Source organism: Fonsecaea pedrosoi, assembly GCF_000835455.1.
Source record: "Fonsecaea pedrosoi CBS 271.37 unplaced genomic scaffold supercont1.1, whole genome shotgun sequence".
Classification (NCBI taxonomy): domain Eukaryota; kingdom Fungi; phylum Ascomycota; class Eurotiomycetes; order Chaetothyriales; family Herpotrichiellaceae; genus Fonsecaea; species Fonsecaea pedrosoi.
The window spans coordinates 703,169-726,063 of record NW_013550615.1 but is presented as its reverse complement, the minus strand read 5'-3'; the positions used below and the strand labels follow the sequence as shown (position 1 = coordinate 726,063).

The 22,895-nt window shown below is 52.7% G+C and overlaps 9 protein-coding genes across 9 annotated transcripts; 5 read left to right on the top strand and 4 right to left on the bottom strand.

Annotated features, from left to right (window-relative positions):
* Positions 1-711: 711 nt before the first annotated feature.
* Z517_00252 (uncharacterized protein) lies at positions 712-2,223 on the top strand (the record flags this gene model as incomplete). The annotated part of the gene is made up of 1 exon (XM_013433218.1): positions 712-2,223. One exon carries the CDS (start codon positions 712-714, stop codon positions 2,221-2,223), a length of 1,512 nt encoding a protein of 503 aa, XP_013288672.1.
* A 564-nt stretch (positions 2,224-2,787) lies between these two features.
* On the bottom strand, positions 2,788-5,281 carry Z517_00251 (uncharacterized protein; the record flags this gene model as incomplete). Its single annotated transcript, XM_013433217.1, has 2 exons — positions 2,788-4,722; positions 4,778-5,281. The coding sequence occupies 2 exons, from the start codon at positions 5,279-5,281 to the stop codon at positions 2,788-2,790; spliced, it is 2,439 nt and encodes an 812-aa protein (XP_013288671.1).
* A 376-nt stretch (positions 5,282-5,657) lies between these two features.
* Positions 5,658-6,888, bottom strand: Z517_00250 (uncharacterized protein; the record flags this gene model as incomplete). The annotated part of the gene is made up of 3 exons (XM_013433216.1): positions 5,658-6,211; positions 6,266-6,694; positions 6,771-6,888. 3 exons carry the CDS (start codon positions 6,886-6,888, stop codon positions 5,658-5,660), a joined length of 1,101 nt encoding a protein of 366 aa, XP_013288670.1.
* A 1,455-nt stretch (positions 6,889-8,343) lies between these two features.
* On the top strand, positions 8,344-9,425 carry Z517_00249 (uncharacterized protein; the record flags this gene model as incomplete). Its single annotated transcript, XM_013433215.1, has 3 exons — positions 8,344-8,636; positions 8,698-8,818; positions 8,886-9,425. The coding sequence occupies 3 exons, from the start codon at positions 8,344-8,346 to the stop codon at positions 9,423-9,425; spliced, it is 954 nt and encodes a 317-aa protein (XP_013288669.1).
* An 823-nt stretch (positions 9,426-10,248) lies between these two features.
* Z517_00248 (uncharacterized protein) lies at positions 10,249-12,260 on the top strand (the record flags this gene model as incomplete). Its single annotated transcript, XM_013433214.1, has 7 exons — positions 10,249-10,402; positions 10,469-10,873; positions 10,936-11,021; positions 11,082-11,415; positions 11,491-11,670; positions 11,747-12,000; positions 12,057-12,260. 7 exons carry the CDS (start codon positions 10,249-10,251, stop codon positions 12,258-12,260), a joined length of 1,617 nt encoding a protein of 538 aa, XP_013288668.1.
* A 320-nt stretch (positions 12,261-12,580) lies between these two features.
* On the bottom strand, positions 12,581-13,894 carry Z517_00247 (uncharacterized protein; the record flags this gene model as incomplete). The annotated part of the gene is made up of 5 exons (XM_013433213.1): positions 12,581-12,789; positions 12,851-13,112; positions 13,169-13,246; positions 13,287-13,477; positions 13,564-13,894. The coding sequence occupies 5 exons, from the start codon at positions 13,892-13,894 to the stop codon at positions 12,581-12,583; spliced, it is 1,071 nt and encodes a 356-aa protein (XP_013288667.1).
* An 885-nt stretch (positions 13,895-14,779) lies between these two features.
* Positions 14,780-16,921, top strand: Z517_00246 (uncharacterized protein; the record flags this gene model as incomplete). Its single annotated transcript, XM_013433212.1, has 1 exon — positions 14,780-16,921. The coding sequence occupies one exon, from the start codon at positions 14,780-14,782 to the stop codon at positions 16,919-16,921; it is 2,142 nt and encodes a 713-aa protein (XP_013288666.1).
* Positions 16,922-17,894: 973 nt separating this feature from the next.
* Z517_00245 (uncharacterized protein) lies at positions 17,895-19,929 on the top strand (the record flags this gene model as incomplete). Its single annotated transcript, XM_013433211.1, has 5 exons — positions 17,895-18,074; positions 18,134-18,297; positions 18,361-18,640; positions 18,698-19,698; positions 19,785-19,929. 5 exons carry the CDS (start codon positions 17,895-17,897, stop codon positions 19,927-19,929), a joined length of 1,770 nt encoding a protein of 589 aa, XP_013288665.1.
* Positions 19,930-20,570: 641 nt separating this feature from the next.
* Positions 20,571-22,369, bottom strand: Z517_00244 (uncharacterized protein; the record flags this gene model as incomplete). Its single annotated transcript, XM_013433210.1, has 3 exons — positions 20,571-21,064; positions 21,119-22,127; positions 22,184-22,369. The coding sequence occupies 3 exons, from the start codon at positions 22,367-22,369 to the stop codon at positions 20,571-20,573; spliced, it is 1,689 nt and encodes a 562-aa protein (XP_013288664.1).
* Positions 22,370-22,895: the final 526 nt, after the last annotated feature.

The following is a 22,895-nucleotide window of genomic DNA, read 5'->3' as shown; positions in this document are numbered from 1 at the left end:
AGAGCAAGGCCCCAAGCCGATGGTTTGTGTAGCTTTCCTTGCTGGAAGCAAACAACAAGCAAAGGAAGGCGTTGGCAGACAAGTGGTACCTCTGTGGCTTACTCTCAAGAACCAGGCGACTTCGTATTGATGGTTTCCGATCTAGGGTGACACGGCGGTGGTCATGCTCCCTCACTCTCGGCTCGGACGCCCGTTATGCTGCAGAACACTCTCACCAATCCAAACAATGTTGCATCCTAGGGACACCCCTATCGCCGTCTCGTCCGTCCATTTCTAAGGCCCCCAGGAACCCCAGGGCCCCCGAGGCTTATTCCGCAATTACTAATTAGCCTCAAAGCTAAGCTTTTACTGTCCCACTTTGCCAATTCCTCCTTCGATTGGAATTTCCTTTTCTGGACCATGTCGCGATGTGTGATTTTGGATTCTGGCGCGGGGCAGTGTTGAATACTACCAGCTTTATCTTCGCGCTCCTAGCCTCAAATGGCACAAAATTGGTGGTTGCCTACGCTTTTCTTTTCAGCTGCATACCCTATCTCTGAGTAGATATATACCTGTCAAAGTTCAGCAAAATCGAATTCAGAAAGACAGAAGATACAACAAACAGGAAGGACAAAATTCCAACGTCTTCTTCACATTTTCGTGGTGCATATCGCAATTCTTATGTTCTGCCTTGCAGAGTGAGCCCCGCTCTCGCCACAGAATCTCTCAATCATGCCTATCATTAGCAGACTCGTCAAAGGAATCGGCGCAGGCATTGGAGCAGCCTCAGAGGCTATCGCCGACCACAAGGAGAAGAAGGCCGCCAGGGAGCGCGGGGTTTCTCCCAACCCTCTAGGCGAAAACGAGGTGGGGGAAAGCTCTCAGTCTGGATTCGAGTCTGGCGCCCAGTCTGGCCAGTCTGAAGACAAGAAATCTCACGCTCCCGCCCATAACGATAAGGACGACGATTCCTCGAGCATCAGCAGTTCAGACTTGGACAATGATACAGCAGAATGGGCCCTCGATGAAGTAGCCGAGGAGCTTAACCAACCGCCTCCTACATACGATGAAGCAGCAGCTACGAGCCCTCTATCAGAAGAAGAGGTTGCCAGAGCCTTTTTGCACCAACACAAGATCGTTCCGGCCCCCGCCCGACAATTCACCAAGCTTCCGTGTCCAGTCATCCTCCCGCAACGTCGACCCAAGGACAAATCCCGAGGGTTCGTTCGGGCGTATGCACCGCTCCTGGGCGAATGCGCGGGTATAGACCAAAAGACGTTTATCGATTTCATCAACGACCTGGACGTAGCCTCCAAGGCCAGTCCAGTCTTCGACGTGATCAACCTGGCATGCTTCGCCGTCGGGCTAGTGCCGAATCCAATCACGATGGCCGTTTCCATTGCGATCCAGGTCGCCAGCGGCACCGGCAAAGAGCTCCAGTCGCGCTACCGGCGCAACACGTACCTCGACCAGATCAACGAATCGCTCTTCAAACCGCGCGGCCTATACTGCATGATCATGACCTTCAAGCCCGACAACCCGCACGATCCTGTGATTGGCATGGACTTGACGAACCTGGGCCTCAAGTCCAGCACCGACCAGGCTCTCGTCAAGGCGACCTCGATCCCCGACTCGGACCTCAAGCAAGCGCTCGCCAAGATCCGCCTGACTTCGGGCGTCAGTCGGGGTGAGCTTTCCCTCCCGGAATCTGCACCCCTCGTCTACCCTGCCCTCGACGCCGCCGCTCAAGCCGCGCTCGACAGTGCGGGGGGTACTTCGGGCACCACCGAAAGCCTCCTCCCCGAGAGCACAAAGGACAAGATGCACTCCTCCTCGGGCTTTCTCGCCAGCTACCTCGACCGGCGCGCCCAGGCCTCGTACGCGGGCATGCACCCTGACAGCCGACTCGTCATGCCCCCTCCGGAGAAGAAATTCGCCTCGCGGTTCTCCGACCCCAACCACCCAGCCAACTCGGGCACCATCCTCGGCCTCCTCACCGGCGGCCACTTTGACCCGAAAGCCAAGCGCCGCGGTCGTCGGGCCCAGCGCCAGACGCGCCGCCGCGGCTACGAGCTCAGCGAGACGGACGTGCGCAACGCCGAAATGGGCAGGTTGCCCCGGCGCAGGAAAGGGGTGATTCGGCGCGTGCTGCACAAGAATATTCTCTACCTCACCGTCGTCAATCTACCCACCGAAAGTGAGATGAGGGAGAATATACAGGAGCTAGAGCGAGAGAGTAGGTAGGTGGGTTGGGGTGAGTTGGCACAGCACAGCAGAGCAGAGAAGAGCAGAACAAAGTAGGAGTCGTGATATACTGCTACATACTGCTCGGAATGTATGTTTGCATGGGAAGGACTCAGGTTTGGGGTTGGTTTGACCTGGTCTGAGTGGTCCGGTTGAGCCTCGATCGATATACTTGGTCACTATATACATAGCAAGAGAAGGGGGAGACGGTGCAACGCGCATACCTCACATACCTGTGTACATCCAGGCTGATGCTGACCTGAGAATCCCATGGCTTTTTTTTGGCCACAAGACATGTCCGTCTATCAAGTGAACAGGGCTACCAAGTTTTGGAACGCGTGGATTCATTAATCTGCCGGCATTGCCTTGCCCTGTGTCACGAGATTCGTATTACTCGTTTGGTCGTCCTGAGCCGATATCCTGGTTTCTCCACCCACAATCTGTGGTTGATCTTGATAACAAAAAATCATCATTCTTTTTTTGGGACGTGCTATCTCCCACTTTTCAGTTCTGCCGGGTCCTGTACCTTTAGTACCTACAGGACATAACGCAAGTACGTTTCATTCACCTGCCGCCCGAAAACTCGGCCTTGTAAGCTTGAATTCCACCCTTGGACAGCTCTCTCAGCGCCATGGTCGCGTACTGGCTCGAGCCAAGCTGGAATTTGAGCACTGCTGCCAATTTCACGCGCTGTGGGTGGCTGGGAGCAGTGATTTCGGCACCGTTCGTACTATTCGCGTCGACGTTTGCAGCCGCCGTGCTCGCTCCGTGCAGTAGTGGTTGAGGTGCCTCCTCCAACGCGACGCCGTCAGCGGCCTTTGAGGATGAACCGTTCTCTCCAACAGTGTCGATTGCGTTCGCTTTTTCCCGTCTAAGCCGCTCCATGTCCGTCTCCACAAACTGCTTGTCTCCGTCGCCGTCGCCGTACTCGTGGACGCCGACTTCGAACGTCTCCCCGATCCGCGCCACCATCTTGCGGTACCCGCCGCTCAGACTAAAGTCCTTTTGCTTTCTCCGCATACCGTACGGGTCAAGCCCGCCACCGGCTTCACTGGCCATGAAGGTCTTGTACCATTCGCCGCTCGCGTTGGCCGGGTAGACGACATCGAAGCCGGGCAGGGGGAGGACAATGTCAAAAATGGAGTACTGGCCACTCTCGGCTTCGGCAGCGGTGAGTGCGCGGGCTCGTTCGAACCTGTCGTCCACGTCGTAGGCGCGGTCATCGCCTGACGGCTCAACGACAATTTCCCCATCAGCATCCACCGTTTCTTTTGATGGTGCCTCGTCGGCTTGCCTCTCCTTGTGCTCGGACACCAGCACGAGATCGCCTTCCACGACCTTGCCGCCAAACAACCGCCATCGTTCCCCTACTGCGAGATTCCACACAAAAGACTGATATGCATGGACATACATGAGTCTGAGGTTGCGCTGGATTGCAAGGAGAGCACCCAAATAGTCCTGCGGCCGCTTGCCCAGGTGTCGGATTAATGCTGTCTCGGCGGAGAATTTGCGCGGGATCTTGTCAAGCGCATCATTGATCCTGCCGGTTGTTCGCCAGATATTGATCCCCTCAGCGCGAGAACGGTCATCCTGGCTCACAAGGACACCCGAGTCTTGGGTTTGTGAGGCTTTCAGTGCCACGGCCGAAAATTCCAGAATAGCATCGCACGCACCCTTGAAGTCTTCCTTTAGAATCTTCAGTCCGACAACATCAGTGCGTGTGGCAAAAGTCCCGAACCGCTGCAGCCCATAGTAATTCAGGAAGCCATATTCGTGAAGATGTTGAAGCGCCTGTGACAGATAGGTTTCGGCGGCGGCTTTCTCTTCAGCGGTGCTCGTTCCGGAGGCTAACTCAACAAGTTGGCAGTCTCTCAAGGTGACCACAAATTCGTTCCCAGTTAAATCGCCAAGTTCGAGCCCGTGTTTTTGGTACTCAAAATCTCCAACGGCCGCATATCGTAGGGAACGGTTCAACGCAGCCAACCGCTCTGCCTCGATACGGTACGCACTGACTCTCTGTACGGTCACAGCACGCCGATCTTTCGTGCCCGCGAATTGAAACGTCTTGTTGTTTGTCTTGAGTTGCTTGGTCAGGTAAGATATGACTTCAAGCGTATCCTTGTTTTCTTTGTAAAGAGTGAAATAGACGTATTCCCCCCCACGATCTATCCAACTTAACTTTCCCGGGCGTGAGGACTTTTCGTTAGATTTTGACCAGTCGCGATTACGATTCTTGTTGGCTGATGACGATGCCGCAGTGAGAACCAATATGCCCTCGTTATCTGTGCTAGAGTCGATCTTGCTCTGAAAGATGCGGCGGATGTCCTGATGAATTTTCCACCGCACGCTGCGGTCTGAGGTGAATGGTGTCCGAACTGTGGAATAGTCCCGAGATTTCTTCCCCGGATTCCGCAGGATGGACTCATAGAGGGTGATGATCTGTGCCACAGTCTCCTCGCTGAAATACTCGACTAATTTGGCGCGATCGTCGTCGGAAATCTGTATCGTGTCAGTCTGGACAATCTCTACCCAGGGAACCATGAAAGAGTATTACTTCGGAATTTTGGACGCCAGAGCCCTCCTCTCTAGCAGGATCTGAAGTGCTCGTATTTGTTGTCTTTTCCACCTCTCTCAACGTCTCATCTTTCGGCGCAGATGGCTCCGACGCATTTGCCTCGTGCTCCACATGCCTTGAATCTTTTGGCGCCGGGACTTCTGAGCTGTTATTATGCAAACCATGTGGCTGTAGGCCTTTCGCACTCATTGATCGAAGATGCAACACCGTTCCGCCAGGTAGGATCTCGTTGACCAAGAAATCTGTATATCTCTTCTTGAGAATCCCTTGGAAAAGGCTTTTGGATCCGTCGACGAAGGCCGTGATACCTACTTCACGTTCCTTTACGCTGTCGTCCAAAACTAGATTCCCGGGCACAATGGCCGGAGCACCAGCGGGTTGAGCGGACGGAGCCATTGAGGCGGTGTCACAACTGCCATCTGTTTGGGCTATGTCGAGTTTGGCTCGTTTTGCCGGACGCGAGTCAGATGCGCTGCCTTCCATCTTTTCCTTGGGGACCACAGAAAGCTGTCTCGTACTGTTTGAGAGTATTAATACTGTGAGCTGTTCGACCAACAGGAAACATGACCAACATCTGAAATTTCAGTGATGCCAAGAGACAAATACGGCTAAGCCAATTGTGGGATAGCTCCCCCCTTTCTTTAACGCCTTACATTTGGTGTGGTGAGTTACCTCGTACTCGGTACCGAGTACATGTTCGTGCCTTGGCAAAGCAAGTGAGGATCATATCCTCGCGGACACTTTGAGATTCTGCAAGATGCTTTGATAGCGCCCCGGCTTTCGAATTGCCCTCGTACTGACAGATTCATTGACAGAGATGTGGCTACGCTCTGAATCCCAGTATGTAAGTTTGACCTAGCTATATCTGCTTATTTCCAACACTGGAGCTGTTGCTAAGAGGTTCTACCAATACTTTCACAGCATTGCTTTTGTCGTTGAGTAAAAGCTCAAACCCTCTTGACACTACATGCTCCACCGGTATCTTTGCCGAGATGAGTCTCTCAGGCCGATGGATTTCGCCTGCGGCAATCGCGTTGATGACTTCCTGGAAGTCACCCGGAACGTAAGGGAGGATACCCACGTATTTGATCTGCCCCAAGACTATTTCATTAGGATCGACCGTGGCTTTGCTTTCCCATAGCGCAAGACCTAAGACCGTTCCTCGTTTTCGGACTGCTGCAAAAGCGGTGTTCAATGAGCTTTGGACGCCAGCGCATTCAAACACAACGTGCGGTCCTCTGCCATCGCAAATGCCTTTACTGATCAGTCCCACGTCGTCCCTGGTCGGATCCAAAACATGTTCAGCCCCAAGACTCTGTGCAAGTTCTAAGCGTCCCTTGGCCGGATCAGACACGAGAATCTTGCCTGCACCAAACGCCTGGAGGCAGAGGATAGTCATCAAGCCGATAGGACCTGGGCACAAGGTCAGAAGATCCAATACTAACATTTTGCAAGGAATGAACAAACCTGCTCCAAGCACCAGCGCACTTTGGCCAGCCTTGAAACCTGAGGCTTTGATGGCTCGCCATGGCACAGTAAGCGGTTCGACGAGAGCTGCCACTTCAAGCGACATACTATCTGGAACTATGTGAATATTCTTGGGTGGTAGACAGACGTACTCGGCCATTCCGCCTCCGCCGTCCCAGCCACTGAAGCCAACCACAGCAAGATTACCGCACATGACGGGGAAGCCCTCTTTGCATTCTTCACACGTGCCATCTGATATACACGGCTCAACGGCAACCTTTTGCCCGACTTTGAAATTCGAAGGTCCCTCCCCAACTTCTACGATGGTACCAGAGAACTCGTGGCCTATGGTGCAAGGCATGGTGGCACCCGTCAAGTTGTGTGGCGTTGTAGGGACCCAAGACGGCCCGGTGGTGTACTCATGGAGATCTAATCAATCGCCAATTATCAGCAGCTTGCCTAGGGACTCGTGGCATACAAAGCGAATGACCAAGTATCAACGAACCAGTTCCGCAGATACCAGTGAACCCGTTCTTCAGCTTAATCCAACCGGGTTTGCACTCGGGTTCTGGAACATCTTCAAGCCTGATATCCCTGTTTCCGTGATATCGGAGAGCCCGCATATTTCTGCTTGTCACCAGAAATGCTTAGGTTGGAGATTGACCACAAAAGGAGCACCTAACATCAAAACTTTGAACCTGCGAAGTCACTAAATGGCCAGCACAAACTTCGGGACGCGGGACGGGAGACCGGCGCTCGTTTGCCGGACTAAAACTCTGGGTCTAACTCAGACAAAAGGATGTTCATGATATTATCACGGCTTGCGATTCCCGTGTTAGAGTTGCCTATGGAATGGTCAATCTCTGCTATTTGTCGGGAGCATTATACTGAGGTCGACTTCCTTGATGCTTTCATTATGCCCGCAACCATGTCCAATGCCTTGTGCGCGGCAGATCAAAGCATTTTGTCGCCAAGTGACGCAGTTCATATCCATCACACGCAGGAGATCGCAGTATCATTGATGAATCAGTATACATGCCTTTGACTGCGGCAGATGTCGTCTTGTGGTGAACGACGAACCCAATTGAATCATCCATGCCTTACAGAGCTTATGGACTCTCTAGTCAGGGCAGCACACTACTAATGGTGGATCCGGATTCCAATTCTCCCATATGTGTTGCAATCCAGAAAATTACAATGTGACAGTGTGGAGGCACGACGGTGTCTTGGTGCTGGCATTTCCAAGTGACGTTAGAGACGACTTTGTACTAGACAGAGAAGGACATCGAAAGCTTTACTCCACCAGAGGAAGTACTCTTAGGCAGCTTACGCAACTCCTCACGTCATGGCTTCCTTCTGCTACCATGGCCAGTGCAAGGCGACTGCTAAAGTCCTCAACACGCGTGAGGCTCGGTACCCCTCAGCTGAACAGAGGGTGATTTCCCTACCACCTCGTAGTTGGCAAGACAATGTGTTGGAGCATATGGATACAAATCTGCGCCTGACCTGCTGTTGTTCACTCGGTTTCACCTAATTGACAGGGTCCAAGCATTGGTCAGAGCTTCAAAAATGTCCATCGTTTCCCCCAGATGAAGATAGCAGAACAATCCTGCGTGGTGGCATGATTTGGCGATTGTCCTTCATTTGCACCAGAAGATTCTTCCTGGCGGGATTCAGTACCTGTGACTGCAAGTCTGTTTTGAAGAATGACCATGTCGGTCCTCACGTATAGGTCATACCGGGGGCGAGTCGTTCGGCCATCGATGACCGAGAAGAGGAGGTCCCACTGCCTCTAAGGCGGAGAAGAGCATGTACCGACTGGACGACCAAGACGATCATCTCAGAAATAGACACAGAAAGCATGCAGTCCGAGAAGGTCTCGGCGCCAGGTGGTTTGTTTCACGTCCTTTCGGCCAGTGGCAAGGAAATGTCAATGCAGCATGAAAGTATAAAAACTGTCGTCTGCACTCGCTGAGAGTAGGGAACACCACCGCCACTTTTCACAAACAGCGGACATACTTGTGCTTTAGAATCAGTTCATAGCTTTTGGCTTCAAGGTCTAATACCACTTCGTCGGCATGGCTACCGAAACCCTTACCCTCCCAAAGGAGCCGACGACACTCAACTACTACCTGGAGCTGAAAGATGGAGGCATAGTTCAAACTTACCCAGGAACGGCGTTTGAGAAACGCAGGAAACATGTCCCACACGAAATGTACATTCACGACATGCGTCCAGCACGCTCCGAATTCACCTTTGACACGGCTGGATTCGAGCTGGTCGACCATGTGTCCAAGGAGAAAGAATTCGCCGACGAAGAACATATCAAACAGATCTACTATCCGGAAATTGTCGAACTTGTCAAGAAAGTGTAAGTCACCCATCAGCAACGCTATGTTCCCGACTGATTTCGGGCCTCCCTCCCACTACAGGACTGGAGGAGATCGTGTCCATGTCATCTCACATCTGTCTCGGCGTGATACGACTCAAGCGTCACTGAAGGCCTCGGAGGGCAAAGCTGATACCGATTTCGTCACGGCCACGAATCCGGCTGTAAGTCACCATCCTTCCCCAAGGTTTGACAAACGGACAATGTGTTTTGACAAAGTTCTCTTGACAGAGGTTCGCCCACGTCGATCAATCTTACCGCGGTGCCGAACAACTTCTGTACCTCAACCTTCCAGAGGAAGAAGCAGACAAAGTGGTCAAGAAACGATGGGCCATCGTCAATGTCTGGGCCCCCATTATCAAGAAGGTCACGCGCGATCCTCTGGCCTTTTGCGACTTTCGTACCGTGGATGAGAGGGACTTCCGCACCGTTGTCGCCAACCTGCCCCCCAAGGGCGCAGGAGAGTACGCCAACGTGTCTCAGAACATGAGTCACAAGCAGCGGTACGAGTACAATCTCAACGGGGAAAAGGCGGCGAGATACGAGGTTACAAATATGGCGCACAATCCCAACCAGAAATGGTACTTTGCCAGCGAGATGACTCCCGAGGAGGCGTGGGTGTTTAAGATCTTTGACTCCAAGAAGGATGGCCGCGCGCGATGCGCCGTACACTCGTCTTTCCCGCTTGCGAATCAGGACGAAGAGGGAGAACCAAGGACTAGCGTTGAGGTTCGTACCTTTGTGTTCTGGGATAACGAGGAGGCTGAGTAGTTGGGAGGAGGGGGTTTTCCAACCTAGCGCTATATATATCCATAACATCGATCTGTCAATAGTTTCAACATGATGGCATTTGGTGTGTCAAGCCTAGGTTCCTCGATCTAGCCAAGTTCTGCAGTTCAGCACAAGCCATTGAGGATATACCGCCTCAGAAGATGATTAACGGAGAGTATCCTATCCAAAAATCGTCATTATTTGCGAAATTCCAGTGAACCGCCTCATAGGGGCCTATAACTTGCGAATTCTATTCCTCCGAACGTCGCCACTAGTTACGAGAACTTCAGGATCCCTGCCTCAGATACCGTGCCTGGTAGAAGAAAATATGTCTACAGAGATCATTAGAGAGCCGAGCCTTCAATATCCATCCACAGACAATACTGTAGGCGTTGGGTTCGCAGCGGTAGTGTCCTAGCATAATCAAGGACGGGGCAAATCTGTCCAGCTGCCACTCGGCCTTCGTTCATCTTGGATTCGGGGCTCATTCGGTATGAGTGGCAATAGTCTGACTAGCTTTGGGGGTCGGGGGCCCCCGCGCTCTGGCCGTGATATTGTTCCTACGGAGTACATGTAGAAGGGTGCGGAGAAGACTAATAAGAGCAGGCTTGCCCGACGGTGATCGATTCCCGAACCTTGGCTTCACACGCCAGTTGGGTGCCCAGTGGCGTGTTCCGTAAACCAGGGTGTTGAAGCCTTATTCAACTGCCATCCCATCTGAAAGTCCTTTTGAGTATCGCCAGAAAAAAAGAGATTGACCAACTTGAAAACCCTTGTGGATGCTTGTACACCTTCGACACCAGTTGTGATAGTCCCTGGCATTATGGGTTCCATTCAACAAGTACAGCCGGATTATGATGTCCTCATTATTGGTGCTGGATTATCGGGATGTTATGCTTCGCATCGAATGAAGCAGTTGAATCTGACGCACAGAGTCCTCGAGGCAGGCACGTCGGTCGGTGGTACTTGGTACTGGAGTCAGTCAGCCTGTCCTTCGCTGAAAGCGGCCTTACGTTGACTCCAAGCTCTTTCTCTAAATCTAGATCGCTATCCTGGCTGTCGCTTCGACTCCGAGTCCTATTCGTACGCATTCTTCTTTTCCAAAGAGATGCTAGACGAGTGGACCTGGACGGAGCATTTCGCACCACAGGCCGAAACCGAGCGCTACATCAGGTTCATGTGCGACAAGCTCGAGTTATGGGAGAACATGCAGTTCGAAACACGCGTCGAAAAAGCGCATTGGGACTCAGGGAATCTCCTCTGGAGACTCACCGACGCGTCTGGAAACGCATACACGTCCCGCTACCTCATTACCTGCATCGGCGTGTTGAGTAATCCAACCTTGCCAAATATCCCTGGCGTACAAGACTACAAGGGGACGGCGTATCACACTTCTCGATGGCCCAACGAAGAGGTCAGTTTCGAAGGCAAGAGGGTGGGCATCATCGGTAAGACCGCTAGTCATGCACCACTCGAACAAGTTCTGACTGTGTGTTCCGCGCGATTATAGGCACTGGAGCCACAGCCATACAGGCCATACCAGTGATAGCTAAAACGGCAAAGAGCTTGACAGTATTTCAAAGGACAGCAAATTGGGTAAGTAACGGAGACTTGCCTCACCCAGAGACGATTACTCGTGGGCTAACGTAAATGCAGGCGATCCCACTACTCAACAGTAAAATCGAGGAAGAAGAAATGACGTCGATTCGAAAGCGATACCCTGAAATGTTGGAGACTTTGAATCGGACCAGAGCGTGCTTTTTACACGATGCAAATTACGACTCAATATGGGATGCTACTCCCGAAGAGCGCGAAGCCTTCTGGGAGAAGTTGTATGCGACGCCAGGGTTTCCCATGTGGCTGTCCAACTACAAGGAGATCCTCGTCGACGAGAAGGCCAACGATCTTGTCACTGCTTTTGTGGCGAAAAAGATCCGGGCACGAGTTCATGACCCTTGGACAGCGGAGAAACTTGTCCCTAAGAACCACGGTATGTATATTTCCATCTGCTGAAATTGATTAATATCGAACCTGAGTTGAAAGACTGGGACTGACTCTGGCTTAGGATTTGGGACACGGAGAGTCCCGATGGAGACTAATTACTACGAAGCATATAACCAGCCCAACGTGCGCCTCGTGGATCTGACCGAGACTCCCATTGAGCGCATCACAGAAAACGGACTCAAAACCACTCAAGAGACGTTCGAATTTGACATGATCATCTATGCTACAGGCTTTAATGCCGGTGAGTGGTTGTGCAATCCAGCTTCTGACGAATCTTTGGCGTCCAGTTTAGCTGACCGGAGGCGTTTGAGTACCAGTGACTGGAGCATTTGACGCCATCGACTTTCGAGGCATTGATAACCATCGACTTTATGACGAATGGAAAGACGGCCCAAAGACATTCCTGGGCCTGACGGTCAAGAACTTCCCCAACATGTTCATGTCGATGGGGCCCCATCAAGCTTATGGAAATATCCCTCGCAGTATCGAATTTGCCGTGGGCTGGATAGCAGAATGCATAGAGTACTGTCGGGCTCACGGCATCACTCTCATCGAGGCCACTGACGAAGGAGTAAGTTTTTTGTCCTTCACGTATTGCATACCCTTTCCGCTGACAGACCGAAAAAGGTGCAAGAATGGACAGACCATGTTCATGACCTGGGCAAAGATCTCTTGAGTACCAAGGTTGACTCGTGGATGACGGGCGTCAATCGCAATGTGGCAGGCAAGGAAAAGCGAATCGTGGCCCGGTACATGGGGTCTGCGCCAGAGTTTCGGAGGAGGTGCGAAGCAGTGGCAGCTGCCGGGTACAAGGCTTTCAAGCTTGCGTAGGAGACGTCCATTCAGACGTCAATATCACGATAGACACTGGCCCTGAACTCTGCATCTGAAACATCCCCTAAATATGTCAAAAGGGGGGGGGGGGGTATGGAAGTCCCAGGAGTGGCTTATCAAACGCCAAAATGCTTCTCACATGCGAGAGACATGGCCTTCTGCATGCTTTGCAGGCTCTCTACTCTAGGAGAGAACGACTACCGTTACGGTCTTGTATTGATGAAATCTTGAGGAATTGCTTACGGTCTGAGGCATCTATCGATTCTATCAGATAATTGACGTTAACCGCCCTACTGGAGGGTTTGCCATTGACAACTTTAAATCCTGGCGGATGCGCCGAGATGCTTGACAAAGTCTACCGTGCTTTTCCAATACTCTCGCGTCTGTTCCAGGGTCGGAACCAGGTAAAAGCCGTGCGGCAATCCGGGATATACTTTCAGAGTGACAGGCACACCGGCACCCTTGAGTGCTTCTGCGTAAGCTAGGCCTTCGTCTCGGAGAGGATCGAGGCCAGCTACTTGAATCACTTTTAGGCGGGTGGTTAGATTCTGGATGATTTCTTGTCGGTTGGCAGTGCATTGACTCACGAGCGGGTGGTAGTCCAGCGTGACTCTTCGACAAGAGTGGGCTGGCATACACATCTGGGACGACCTCGGGCATGTACTGTTCCCAGAACCAGTGCATCTTGGGCGCGTCGACGACGCTGGCACTGTCGTTTTGTTCGTAGCTGCCGTACTCGTATTTGTCTCGGGGAAAAAGGTCTGGGTGGCAGGTGACGGGGATGTTCAACACCTGTCCGATGATGCCAGACTCGTTTTGATCGCGGGCCATCAGGGCGAGGACAGCTGCCTTAGACAGTCATTTCCTCAGTATCCTTCTTCACCGTTGGGTTCACGTTATCTTACGATGTTGCCTCCGGCACTTCCTCCCGCGACGATGATTGATTCTGGATCGATCCCCAAGTCAGAGGCATTGGCCTTGCACTTGTGAGTTGTCAGAGATTTAATGCACTAGTTTGGAAACCTGGGGGGGGGGGGGGGAGGGACACAAACTTGCCCATTTCAAGGCATCAAAACAGTCGTTGACCGCGTAGGGGAACTGGTACTCCGGCGCCATTCGGTAATCGACACTGACGACCACGGCCCCGCCGCCATATGCAGTAGCCAACATGCGGTTTTCGACTTCTTCGACCTGGTGGCTCCCCAGGACCCAGCCTTTGGATACAAGTCACAAGTATGAGCGAAAAGGTATATATATCATAGAGAGCAAGGGGGGGAAAGAAGGAAATATCAAAATTTACCCCCGCCATGCGCTTTCAAGACCAACACGGCCCCTGCCCTGCTCTGCATGGGCCTGTAGATCCGCAAGCCGATCTTTGCGCCGTCTCTGGTCGACATCTCTTGATCTGACACTTGGTAGTCCTTTCCCGCCACAGGGACGTCTTCTGGGAGCGCCGGAGGAGCATTTCGGTACGCAGTCTTCAAATCGTCCAGCGACAGCGACCACAGCTCGGAGAATCTCTTGTCGAGAGCGTCTTTGAGGGTTGCGAATACAGGGTCAATCTGAGATAGATGGCCGTATCTGGGTTTCGGCTGGGCAGTGGTTGTGCGATGGCGGTTGAGTTGAACCATGGTGTTTCGTTTCCAAGGGTCGACCATCCAGTGCACGAGGTACAAGGAATAGTATAGATCCAATCAGCTTTGCCGCTTTTCGAGAACCTTTCAAATAAATCAGTAACGGGGGGCGAGCCTCGCCCTTGCTCGCCCTTTGCTCGCTAAGCCGCTCGCGCAACTGGTTCATTTTTTGATCGTCTCGGTAATCGACCCCCGAAGAAAGTCACTGTGGACTCGGCTTCCAACCTTGTTATCCACCTGCTAGTACCTAGGAAGTTAGGTAACCAAGCTATCGGGTCAGGCCGTATTTTTACAATTACGAACGCGGGGAAAAGGGGTGAATGGAACGGCAAACCCCTTGGGTGCGCGGGGTAATTGTTTGCACCTAGAACAGCGCCCGATCAATCACTATTACCCTCCCAACTTGGGTGCTTGGGGGGAAGGACCAACCTCCACGATCGCCTAGGGGGCGGTACTGTGTAGTGATGTGGCAGGGGCTTTTCTTATCAACCATCCCTAGTTAATCTTTTGGTTGGGACGCCGTAGGCTATGAACCGAGGTTGAGGCTGTTCACCCCACACTTACTTGTAGTCTAGGCACCCACGCACCAGAGAGAACAGCTGGGAGTGTGGGGGAAGCACTAGGGTGTGTGGATGTCTAGGTATGGAGACGGAGTCGCAGGGAACTCGGTATAGGGTCTTCGCTAGGCACTTGCTAGCCATGTTTGCTTGACTTTGTTGTCGTCGTGATCCCTCTTCCCCCCTCTCCAGGATCTTTTTTTCCTCTCTTTCAACCGACCCAGCCCTTGCGCCACCCTTACACGGTTCCTCGCTTGGGGTTTCACCTATTTGCTCTTTTCTGGTCTCGACATAACAACGTTCTATTCATGTCGTGGCTGTAGCCATGTCTCAGACGGGATTATTTGATGCCGCGAATGGTTTCATCAGTCTCTCCGCAATCAACGTGGATTCGCCGCACTCGATGAACTTGGAGGTTTCGCCCGTCAACCAGCCGAGTCCCAAAGGCAAGAAGCGCCGCCAAAGCTCGGCCAACCTCCAGGCAGATGGGCGTGGCGGCGGAGGCACAAAGGATGTGGCTCGGTCACTGGCGTGCCTGAGCTGTCGACAGAAAAAGATCAAATGCTACCGAAAGAGTTCGACTTGCAATCAGTGCGAAAGATTGGAGATACCGTGCATCGTTCCCGATGAAGATGAGCGGCTGAGACCGTCGTCCAAGCGACGAACCCGGGAGCTGGAAAGAAGAATTGAGAGTCTGGAAAAGCAGTTGCGAGAGTCGGAGGCGAGGGCAGAACGAAACTTGTACTTGACACCTCCAAGTTCAGTCCGGTCACCCAACACCGCCGCTACGCTCCCGGCCGTGAACATCGACTCGGCGTTGAACAACGACTCGGCCCAGGCCACAAGTGTTATCGACTTCCAAAGGACACCCCATACTCTTATTGCCAGACTGTGTGCAGAAAAACCCCACTTTCGTGCCGATGAGAGTGGTCTGGCCAGGTACTACGGGCCTACATCGAGCCTACACACGAGCGAAAAGATGCCCTATAATTTCTTAAAGTGGGATGATGCTGGAAGACTCGAACTGGAGGACCAGGAAAACATCTCGCCAGTGCTTCGTGACCACCTCTTGGAGCAGTACTGGCGTTTCCAACACCAAGTTCTTCAGGTGGTCCACCGTGAAGCGTTCTTGCAGGACATGCAGGCCGGCCGCTCGCGATACTACAGCAAAGCCCTCCTCTACGCCATCCTGGTCAATGCGGCCGTTTTCTCCGAAGTCCCCGAGATTAGAGCACTGGCACTCAGTCGGGACGAGGACGCTGAAGGATCAAAACCATACTTGCTGAGAAAGGCTACCGAGTTGGCCGAACAGGAAATCGAGAACAAGGTAGGGTTGACAACCATTCAAAGTCTTCAGCTGCTCAGTGCCGTATATTCTCGGCGCGGCCAAGATACCAAGGGGTGGCTGGAATCAGGACGATCCTCTCGTCTGATCTTTGAACTCGGGCTGCACAAGGATGATGCCGAGTTCCAATCCACCAGCTCATCTCCTTTGGATCTCGAAGTCAGAAAAGTGGTCTTTTGGGGATGCTTTGCATACGACCGAGGCTGGGGTCTCTATCTTGGACGGCCCTGCGCCATCAATCTGGGCGACGTCACCATCTCGCCACTTTCCCCTCCCGTCGACAAGGCCTCTCCATCCTCGTCAGACCTCGCCGTATTGATGGCCTGGGCGACGCTGTTCACCATCGTGGGGGAGATTTCCCATGCGTTGAACCAGCAGTCATTCACCTACAGCCAGCTGAAAACTCTTCGCGAAAAATTACTTCAATGGGAATCAAGCCTCGACCCAGGTCTCAGACACAGCCCTGGCTGTCCCCCTGCGGTATACGTCCTCCAACTGCAATTTCACGGAGCAATGATCCTGTTGCACCGTTCCTCCGCGAGATTCGGTACAAACCAGGCCGAAAGTACTGCAACCTCACTAGAATCGCGAGCCATTTGTCTCGACCACGTCCTGCAGATCGGACACATTCTGGCCGACTACAGAGCATCTCACGGGTCCGCCATGACGCTGGTCGGGGTGGCCATGTACAACATCACTTCGGCAGCCGTGGTTCTCATCGCCCTCCGCACGGAGCAGTCTTCAGAAGCCACCAACGAATGCCTGTCCGCCCTGACCACGTGCATTGCAGCTCTAGAAGAAATCCAGTGTTGCCACATGAGCGCCAAGACGGTGCTCAAGCAACTGCGGTACCTGATGCGACGATGTAAACTTTTGAGCACCAAGGAAGATTCCCAAGCTCTACGAGACGCCAACGCTTCCCTCCTGCAGCGGCGACCGACGAATGATACCGTGGTGGAAAGCCCCCCCGTCGCGCTGCTCGGCCAGGTCATGCAGCAGGACTGGTCATCTTCTGACGCCACCTCGACGATGGACCCCGGGCAATTCATGCTTGCTTTGGAGGACTGTGAAGCCCTGATGACCATGGGTTCATGGAATGATTTTCAGGACCTGTTTGTATGAAAACAAAACGGAGTTTCATTTTACGTGCTAACGGGAGGTTTTCCGTGCGTGACAAGAGGGACATTGGGAAAAAAGCCCTTGTCCTGTATCCTCGGCTCTATTAGGGCTTGAAACGCCTTCGACTGCGAAATGTACGCCATAATTTTGTTGGCTTGATTACTCTTGACCACGTTGACCTGTGATTATTACTACGCAAAACTATAGTAAGATAAGGATCCACCTAAAGGTTAACATATCGGGAATCGATGACCGAAAAACCGCCCCGGATGTTGCTCAATAGAGGAAGACCATCAAGTCTAGTCGGGTCCCTCGGGGTCGGCTGACTAAACGAGGTATAACTATTGGGTATGGCGCAGTCCTGGTGCCGCCTTGGCCCTTGGCAATCGCTCTCACGTGATTACAGCAACTTACTTGGTGCTTGGATGACCCTCTTTTGCTCCCAAGCGAAGCTTGTCCGACAGATCGACTTAGTCACCTATGTTGGAGGAGGCTTCAGACCCGGCACACATGGGAGACGTTAGATGGCAGCTCCGGGGTCTGGCATCGCACTACTACACGGGGCTACTACAGGATCCAAAAGCTGGCCCGGGACAAAGATGAAATCCATCTTGCGGCGTTCGAGTGCCGGACAGGATGAATGCGACACCTCAATATGCGTGACTCGGAGAGGTGTCTGAGATATCCAGCCATTCGGCATGGACCTCACGGTTCCCATTCATGTGTCGCTATAGGAACTAGACGAATATCCGTCCAGTAATGCCAGTTTCCCGTTTACATTGACTCTACCTGAGGCCTTGAATTCCTGGGCAGAGCATTCCCCAGAGACAAGATTTTGTATACCATTCTCCCACCGAGTCAACTTCAATAGAAGATCTTGGCCGTCGCCTTCTTTCACTTGACTTTGCTTGGCCCTTGGTCTCTCTTTCGTTCCCCTCTTGCCATAGCTCAAGCTGATTGAACCAGTTGTTCTCCCATGGACGAGGTCAAGAATTCCGAAAAGCCTTATTCCATGAAGCACGATGAGGTTGGCACCATACAGTCGGTTCAGGATGTGGAACTACAGTCGTCCCACGGCGCAGACTACAGCACCTTGCATACACCAATGGTAGACGGCGACTATGCTGTGACAGCGAAGACCTGGGCCGTCGTGATAGTACGTTCTAGCATTTGGCTTCTCCAGCACACACACACACTTGCTGACCCTGCCTGTAGACTCTAGCTATCTCTTATGGGATTTCGTTCTGGCCAGTCCCATTCTTCAGTACCATTGAGATACAAATCGCCACTCAGTTTGGGGCACCCGCAAGCGGTACCTGGATCAATTCGGTTTATCCTCTTGCTGGCACTGTCTCATTCATGCTCTGTGGTGCCAATAGGTGTGTTGATAACGCGTCGCCTGTCCCCCGGTTGCGTCTCGTTTTTCCTAATCGATTATGCAGCGACTTGTTCGGCCGGCGATATTTCATCCTCGCGGGCAACGTTCTCGTCTTCATTGGGGCCATCCTGGGCGGCACCTCAAAATCCTTGGGCCAGACCATTGCTGCACACGTCTTGTTGGGATTCGGTGGATGCCAATGTCAACTGGCCGCGTTCGCGGCACCTGAACTTCTTCCCAACAAGTGGCGTCATTGGGCTGTGGTCATTGCCGATGCCATGGTCCTCTTTTCCGTCATTGTCGGGCCGCCTACGGCTCGAATCGCCATCAGACACGGTGACGCTGTAAGTAACGAGACGCCGCTCGCTCGGTCACAATAATCGTACTAACTATCTGGAAAGTGGCGTTGGGGATATTGGGGCATAGTGATTAGCATTGCTATATCCTTTATTGTCCTCGCACTCCTTTACTTTCCTCCCAAGCACCCGCGCGGCGTCGCATGGCACGTGGCTCTCAGGCAACTCGACTATGTCGGCATGTCGACATTTACCGGGGCCACGACCCTGATTCTCACGGGCATCGTCTACGTCCAGGTCCGACCTTCCAACGACCCTCTGGTTATTGGCCTTCTCGTCTCGGGGTTTGCGTCGATGTTGATGTTCGGCGCCTGGGAAACATTTGCTCCCTTGAAACAACCACTCGCCCCGACCCGCCTATTCACCCACAATAGAGGTCGCACGCTGACCGCCCCGTTCATCGTCGGCTTTGTCGTGACCATGTTCTACTACGGCACCAACATCGTGTGGCCGACCATGGTTGTGACCTATTTCACCACGCCTACCACGCCGTTTCACGTCACATTGCTAATGTCGACGGTCCAAGGGTTCGGGATTTTCACCGGTGCCATGATCCTTTCCTTTGCCGGGACTTATATTCAGCACTGGAAATGGCAGATGACGGTTCCCATCACGTTAATGACCCTCTTCGGTGGCTTGCTGGCCTACATCACTCCGGACAGGGAAGGTCTCGCTGTGGCATTTGCGTTCCTCACGGCGACCGCGTACGGCTATGCTCAATATCTCTCCATCGCCTACATCCAATTTGGTGCCGACCAAGTCGAACTCGGCATCGCTGGCGGCTTAGCCGGCGTTGCAAGACTTTCCGGTGGCGCCATTGCGGTCAGCGTGTTCCAGACGATCCTGGCCAGCGTTCAGAAGTCGCATGCTGCAGCCGATGTCCCCGCCGCCGTTGAAGCCGCTGGCGGCTCGGCCAAAGTTGCAGAGGCTGTGTTGGGTGCCCTGTCGCTCGGGTCGGAAGCTGTGGCACAAGTCCAAGGTGCCACCGCAGCCATCATCGAAGCGGCAGCTGCCGCATATCAACAAAGCTACGTCGCAGGCCTCAGGTATGTACAGCCCCCCATTCTCGTCTTCTCCCTCCCCGCCGGCGGCAAACCAAACAACAACACCATGCTGATAGTTCGTGGGGTAGGACGGTGGCCTTGGCATCAGTGGGGTTCGGTGGGATGGCTATCCTCGCCACGCTAGCCTTGGAAGATATCGGACCCAAAATGACACCCAAGATCGAGATATTCTTGGAGAATGATGTCCAAGCGGAAAAGAATGTCTATCATTGAGATAGCGATGTAGGATGATGATTGTTCTGTGGCTTCACATATGACATGATGCGCCATTCCCCCATCAGTACCTGATGCTAAGGCTGTTGGGCAAATAATGGTGGGGTGAAATCGGTGCTGGTTCGCATGTGTTCACCTAGATATCTTTGTCTCTTCTCCGGCATTCATTCACCCGCAGCACGATACCGCATAAAAGTATTCGGTCCTGATCAAGCTTCCATGGCCCCCCTCCCTCTCTTGAAAACCAGTGATGTTTTCTTTTCTTTCTTTTCTTTTTTTTTTCCCCCCATGGGCAGGAGATCTCTGTGGCTCTATATCTCGATATCTACGAGAATAGAATAGCCCAATGAGAATCTAGTCCGATGACAGAAGACAGGAGCTTGTTAGGTGACCCTGGTTCTACGGCGGAATAGCCCAGCCCGTCTAGACAGGTGGACCTCAATCTGGAAAATCTCCACGAATTGATTGATGACCTTGTTTACTTGTGATAAAGTCAGGCCACACACACACACACACATACACATTCTCTACGAGTCTGTGCCAAAAATGATCCCCAGGAAGCTTCACTAAACACAGACAAAACCCTCGCGTATGAACTCGGTAGTCGCTGAGCTCCAGGTCTTATAGTAAAACAGGAATGATTACACTGTAACTTCCTTCGGTCCAGACAAGGTATGTGAGGGATACTTTTCCTCGATCTCCTTGTTCAGGATTTCCATGTACCTCGGTATCCCTCCAAAGTAGAGGAGAGTCTTGTGGAGCTTGGATTGAATATTCGCGCCCACATACCACGACTTGACGTCCATGGCCGTTTGGGCGACCACGGTTTGCTCGAAAACGTGATTGACCTCGGAGCTCCAGTTTTCGGCCGCTTCCTTCTTGGACTCGATGCGGTCGATGTCATGACTTTTCAGGTATGATATCGTCTTCCCGATATAGTCGGCGACGATATCAATGACCATCGGTCCGTTGGCAAAGGGAGTCTGGGGTCCAAAGATCATGAATAGATTCGGAAACCCCGGAATGGTGACGCCGTATGACGTCGTCAGTTCCTTTTTGAACACGTCGCCAATCGGTTGGCCATCACTACCGTGAATGCCGATGTTTGCTATGGTGCCGGTGACGGCGTCAAACCCTTGTGGACCTGATCAGCTGGCGAAAATCCGAGACAAGAGCAAATCGTACGTACCTAGAGCGAATATGATCATGTCAAATTCGTATTCTTTGTTGCTTGCCAACTTGACCCCCTTTGGCGTGATCTCCTGAATGGGGTCGTTTTTGACGTCGACAAGCTCGACGTTGCTTCGATTAAACGTTTGGTAGTAGTTGTGTCCAGCCGGCGGCCGCTTGGAAAAGATTGGGTAGGTCGGGCACAGGAGCTCGGCCGTTTTCTTGTCGTTGACAATGGCACGGATCTTGTTGCGGACAAACTCAGAGGCCACCTCGTTGGTCTTGGGGTTGGTGAGCGTGTCTGCGAAGGTCTCGAAGAAATAATGAAACCCGCCCTTTTCCCAACCCGCGTCGAGAACGCGTTGAATGGCCTTCTCGTCCTCCAAGTCGTCGAATTTCAATTTCGAATCAATGATGTCGAAACCCATGGAATGAGTCCTTGCGCGTTCACAGATCTCCTTGTTGGTTCGGGTGATTTCGTCCATCTGGTCTTTGGTGATTGGGTAGTTACGAGCTGGAACCACGTAGTTCGGTGTCCTCTGGAACATGGTGAGGCTCTTCGCATTGTGGGCGACAATCGGTGCAACTTGGACTGCCGTGGCCCCTGCTCCAACAAGTCCTACTCTCTTCCCGGTGAAATCGACTTTCTTGTTGGGCCACAGTCCACACTGGTACCATTCACCTTGGAACGAGTCGAGACCAGGAAAAGGTGGCCGGAGTGGCGTGGCCAGGACTCCAGCAGCTGTGATCAGGAATTTGCAAGTATAAGTTTCGCCCTTGTCGGTGGTGATTCTCCAGCGGTTTTGAACCTCGTCACGGTGAGCCGACACGATACGAGTGTTCAATTGGATATCTTTCCGAAGGTCGAGATAGTCGGCAATCTTGTTCAGGTACTGCTCGACCTCTGGTTGCTGGGGGAATCGCTCTTTCCACGACCATTCCATGCCCAATTCCTCCAGAAACGTAAAGATGAAAACCCAACTTTCACTGTCGGTTCGGGCACCGGGGTATCGATTCCAATACCATGTCTAGATAGTTCAATCTCAGCCAATGCGAGGGAAAGTGACCAGGAAGAGAGACTTACACCTCCCACTCCACCCGCAGCGTCAAAAACGCGAGCAGAGACGCCACGTTTTCGCAGCTCATACAACTCGCGAAGACCTGCAAAGCCAGCGCCAACTATGATAGCCTCAAAAAATGGTTCGTGTCCGTTTTGGTGCCCATTGACTTGGCGATGCACGCCGTTAACTTGAGGTGCTTGTTCGGCCATGTTGTTTTCTAAGTTATCAGAGGCTCTAGTCGAAGTGTTTCGAGTAAGGAGAGTGGGCGCGAACATGGGACCCTTGTTTATAAGTACACTATCACTATATAGCAACCTCCAGACTTCATCATGGAGGGCGTAGGCGGGGAACCTTTGTGGAGGGGGGACACCGAGGTCAGGGGGTGGGCATACCGAGAATTGCCACCGTGGAGGGGGACAATCTAGCTATCTTCGGTCGGACCAACCTCGCCGAAACTTGTTATGGCGAAACTTTCTGGGCGATGTGGACACGGAAGATTCAACTGTAAAGGGATCGCATTGGCTGGATCAGAACTAGTCGGGGTTGAATCCGGACGCAAACACAGTCCTGGCCCATTCTCTTGTTGGAGATCGGCTTCATACAGCTGTAATTATGGGCTGAAAGCGCATACGGGGTCGACTGGTCGCGGACTGATACAAGTCATATGCGCAAGGCTGCGAGTCGTGTATGTAGATTCCCGGGCATCGATGACCGGCGCCATCAACCACGAGCGAT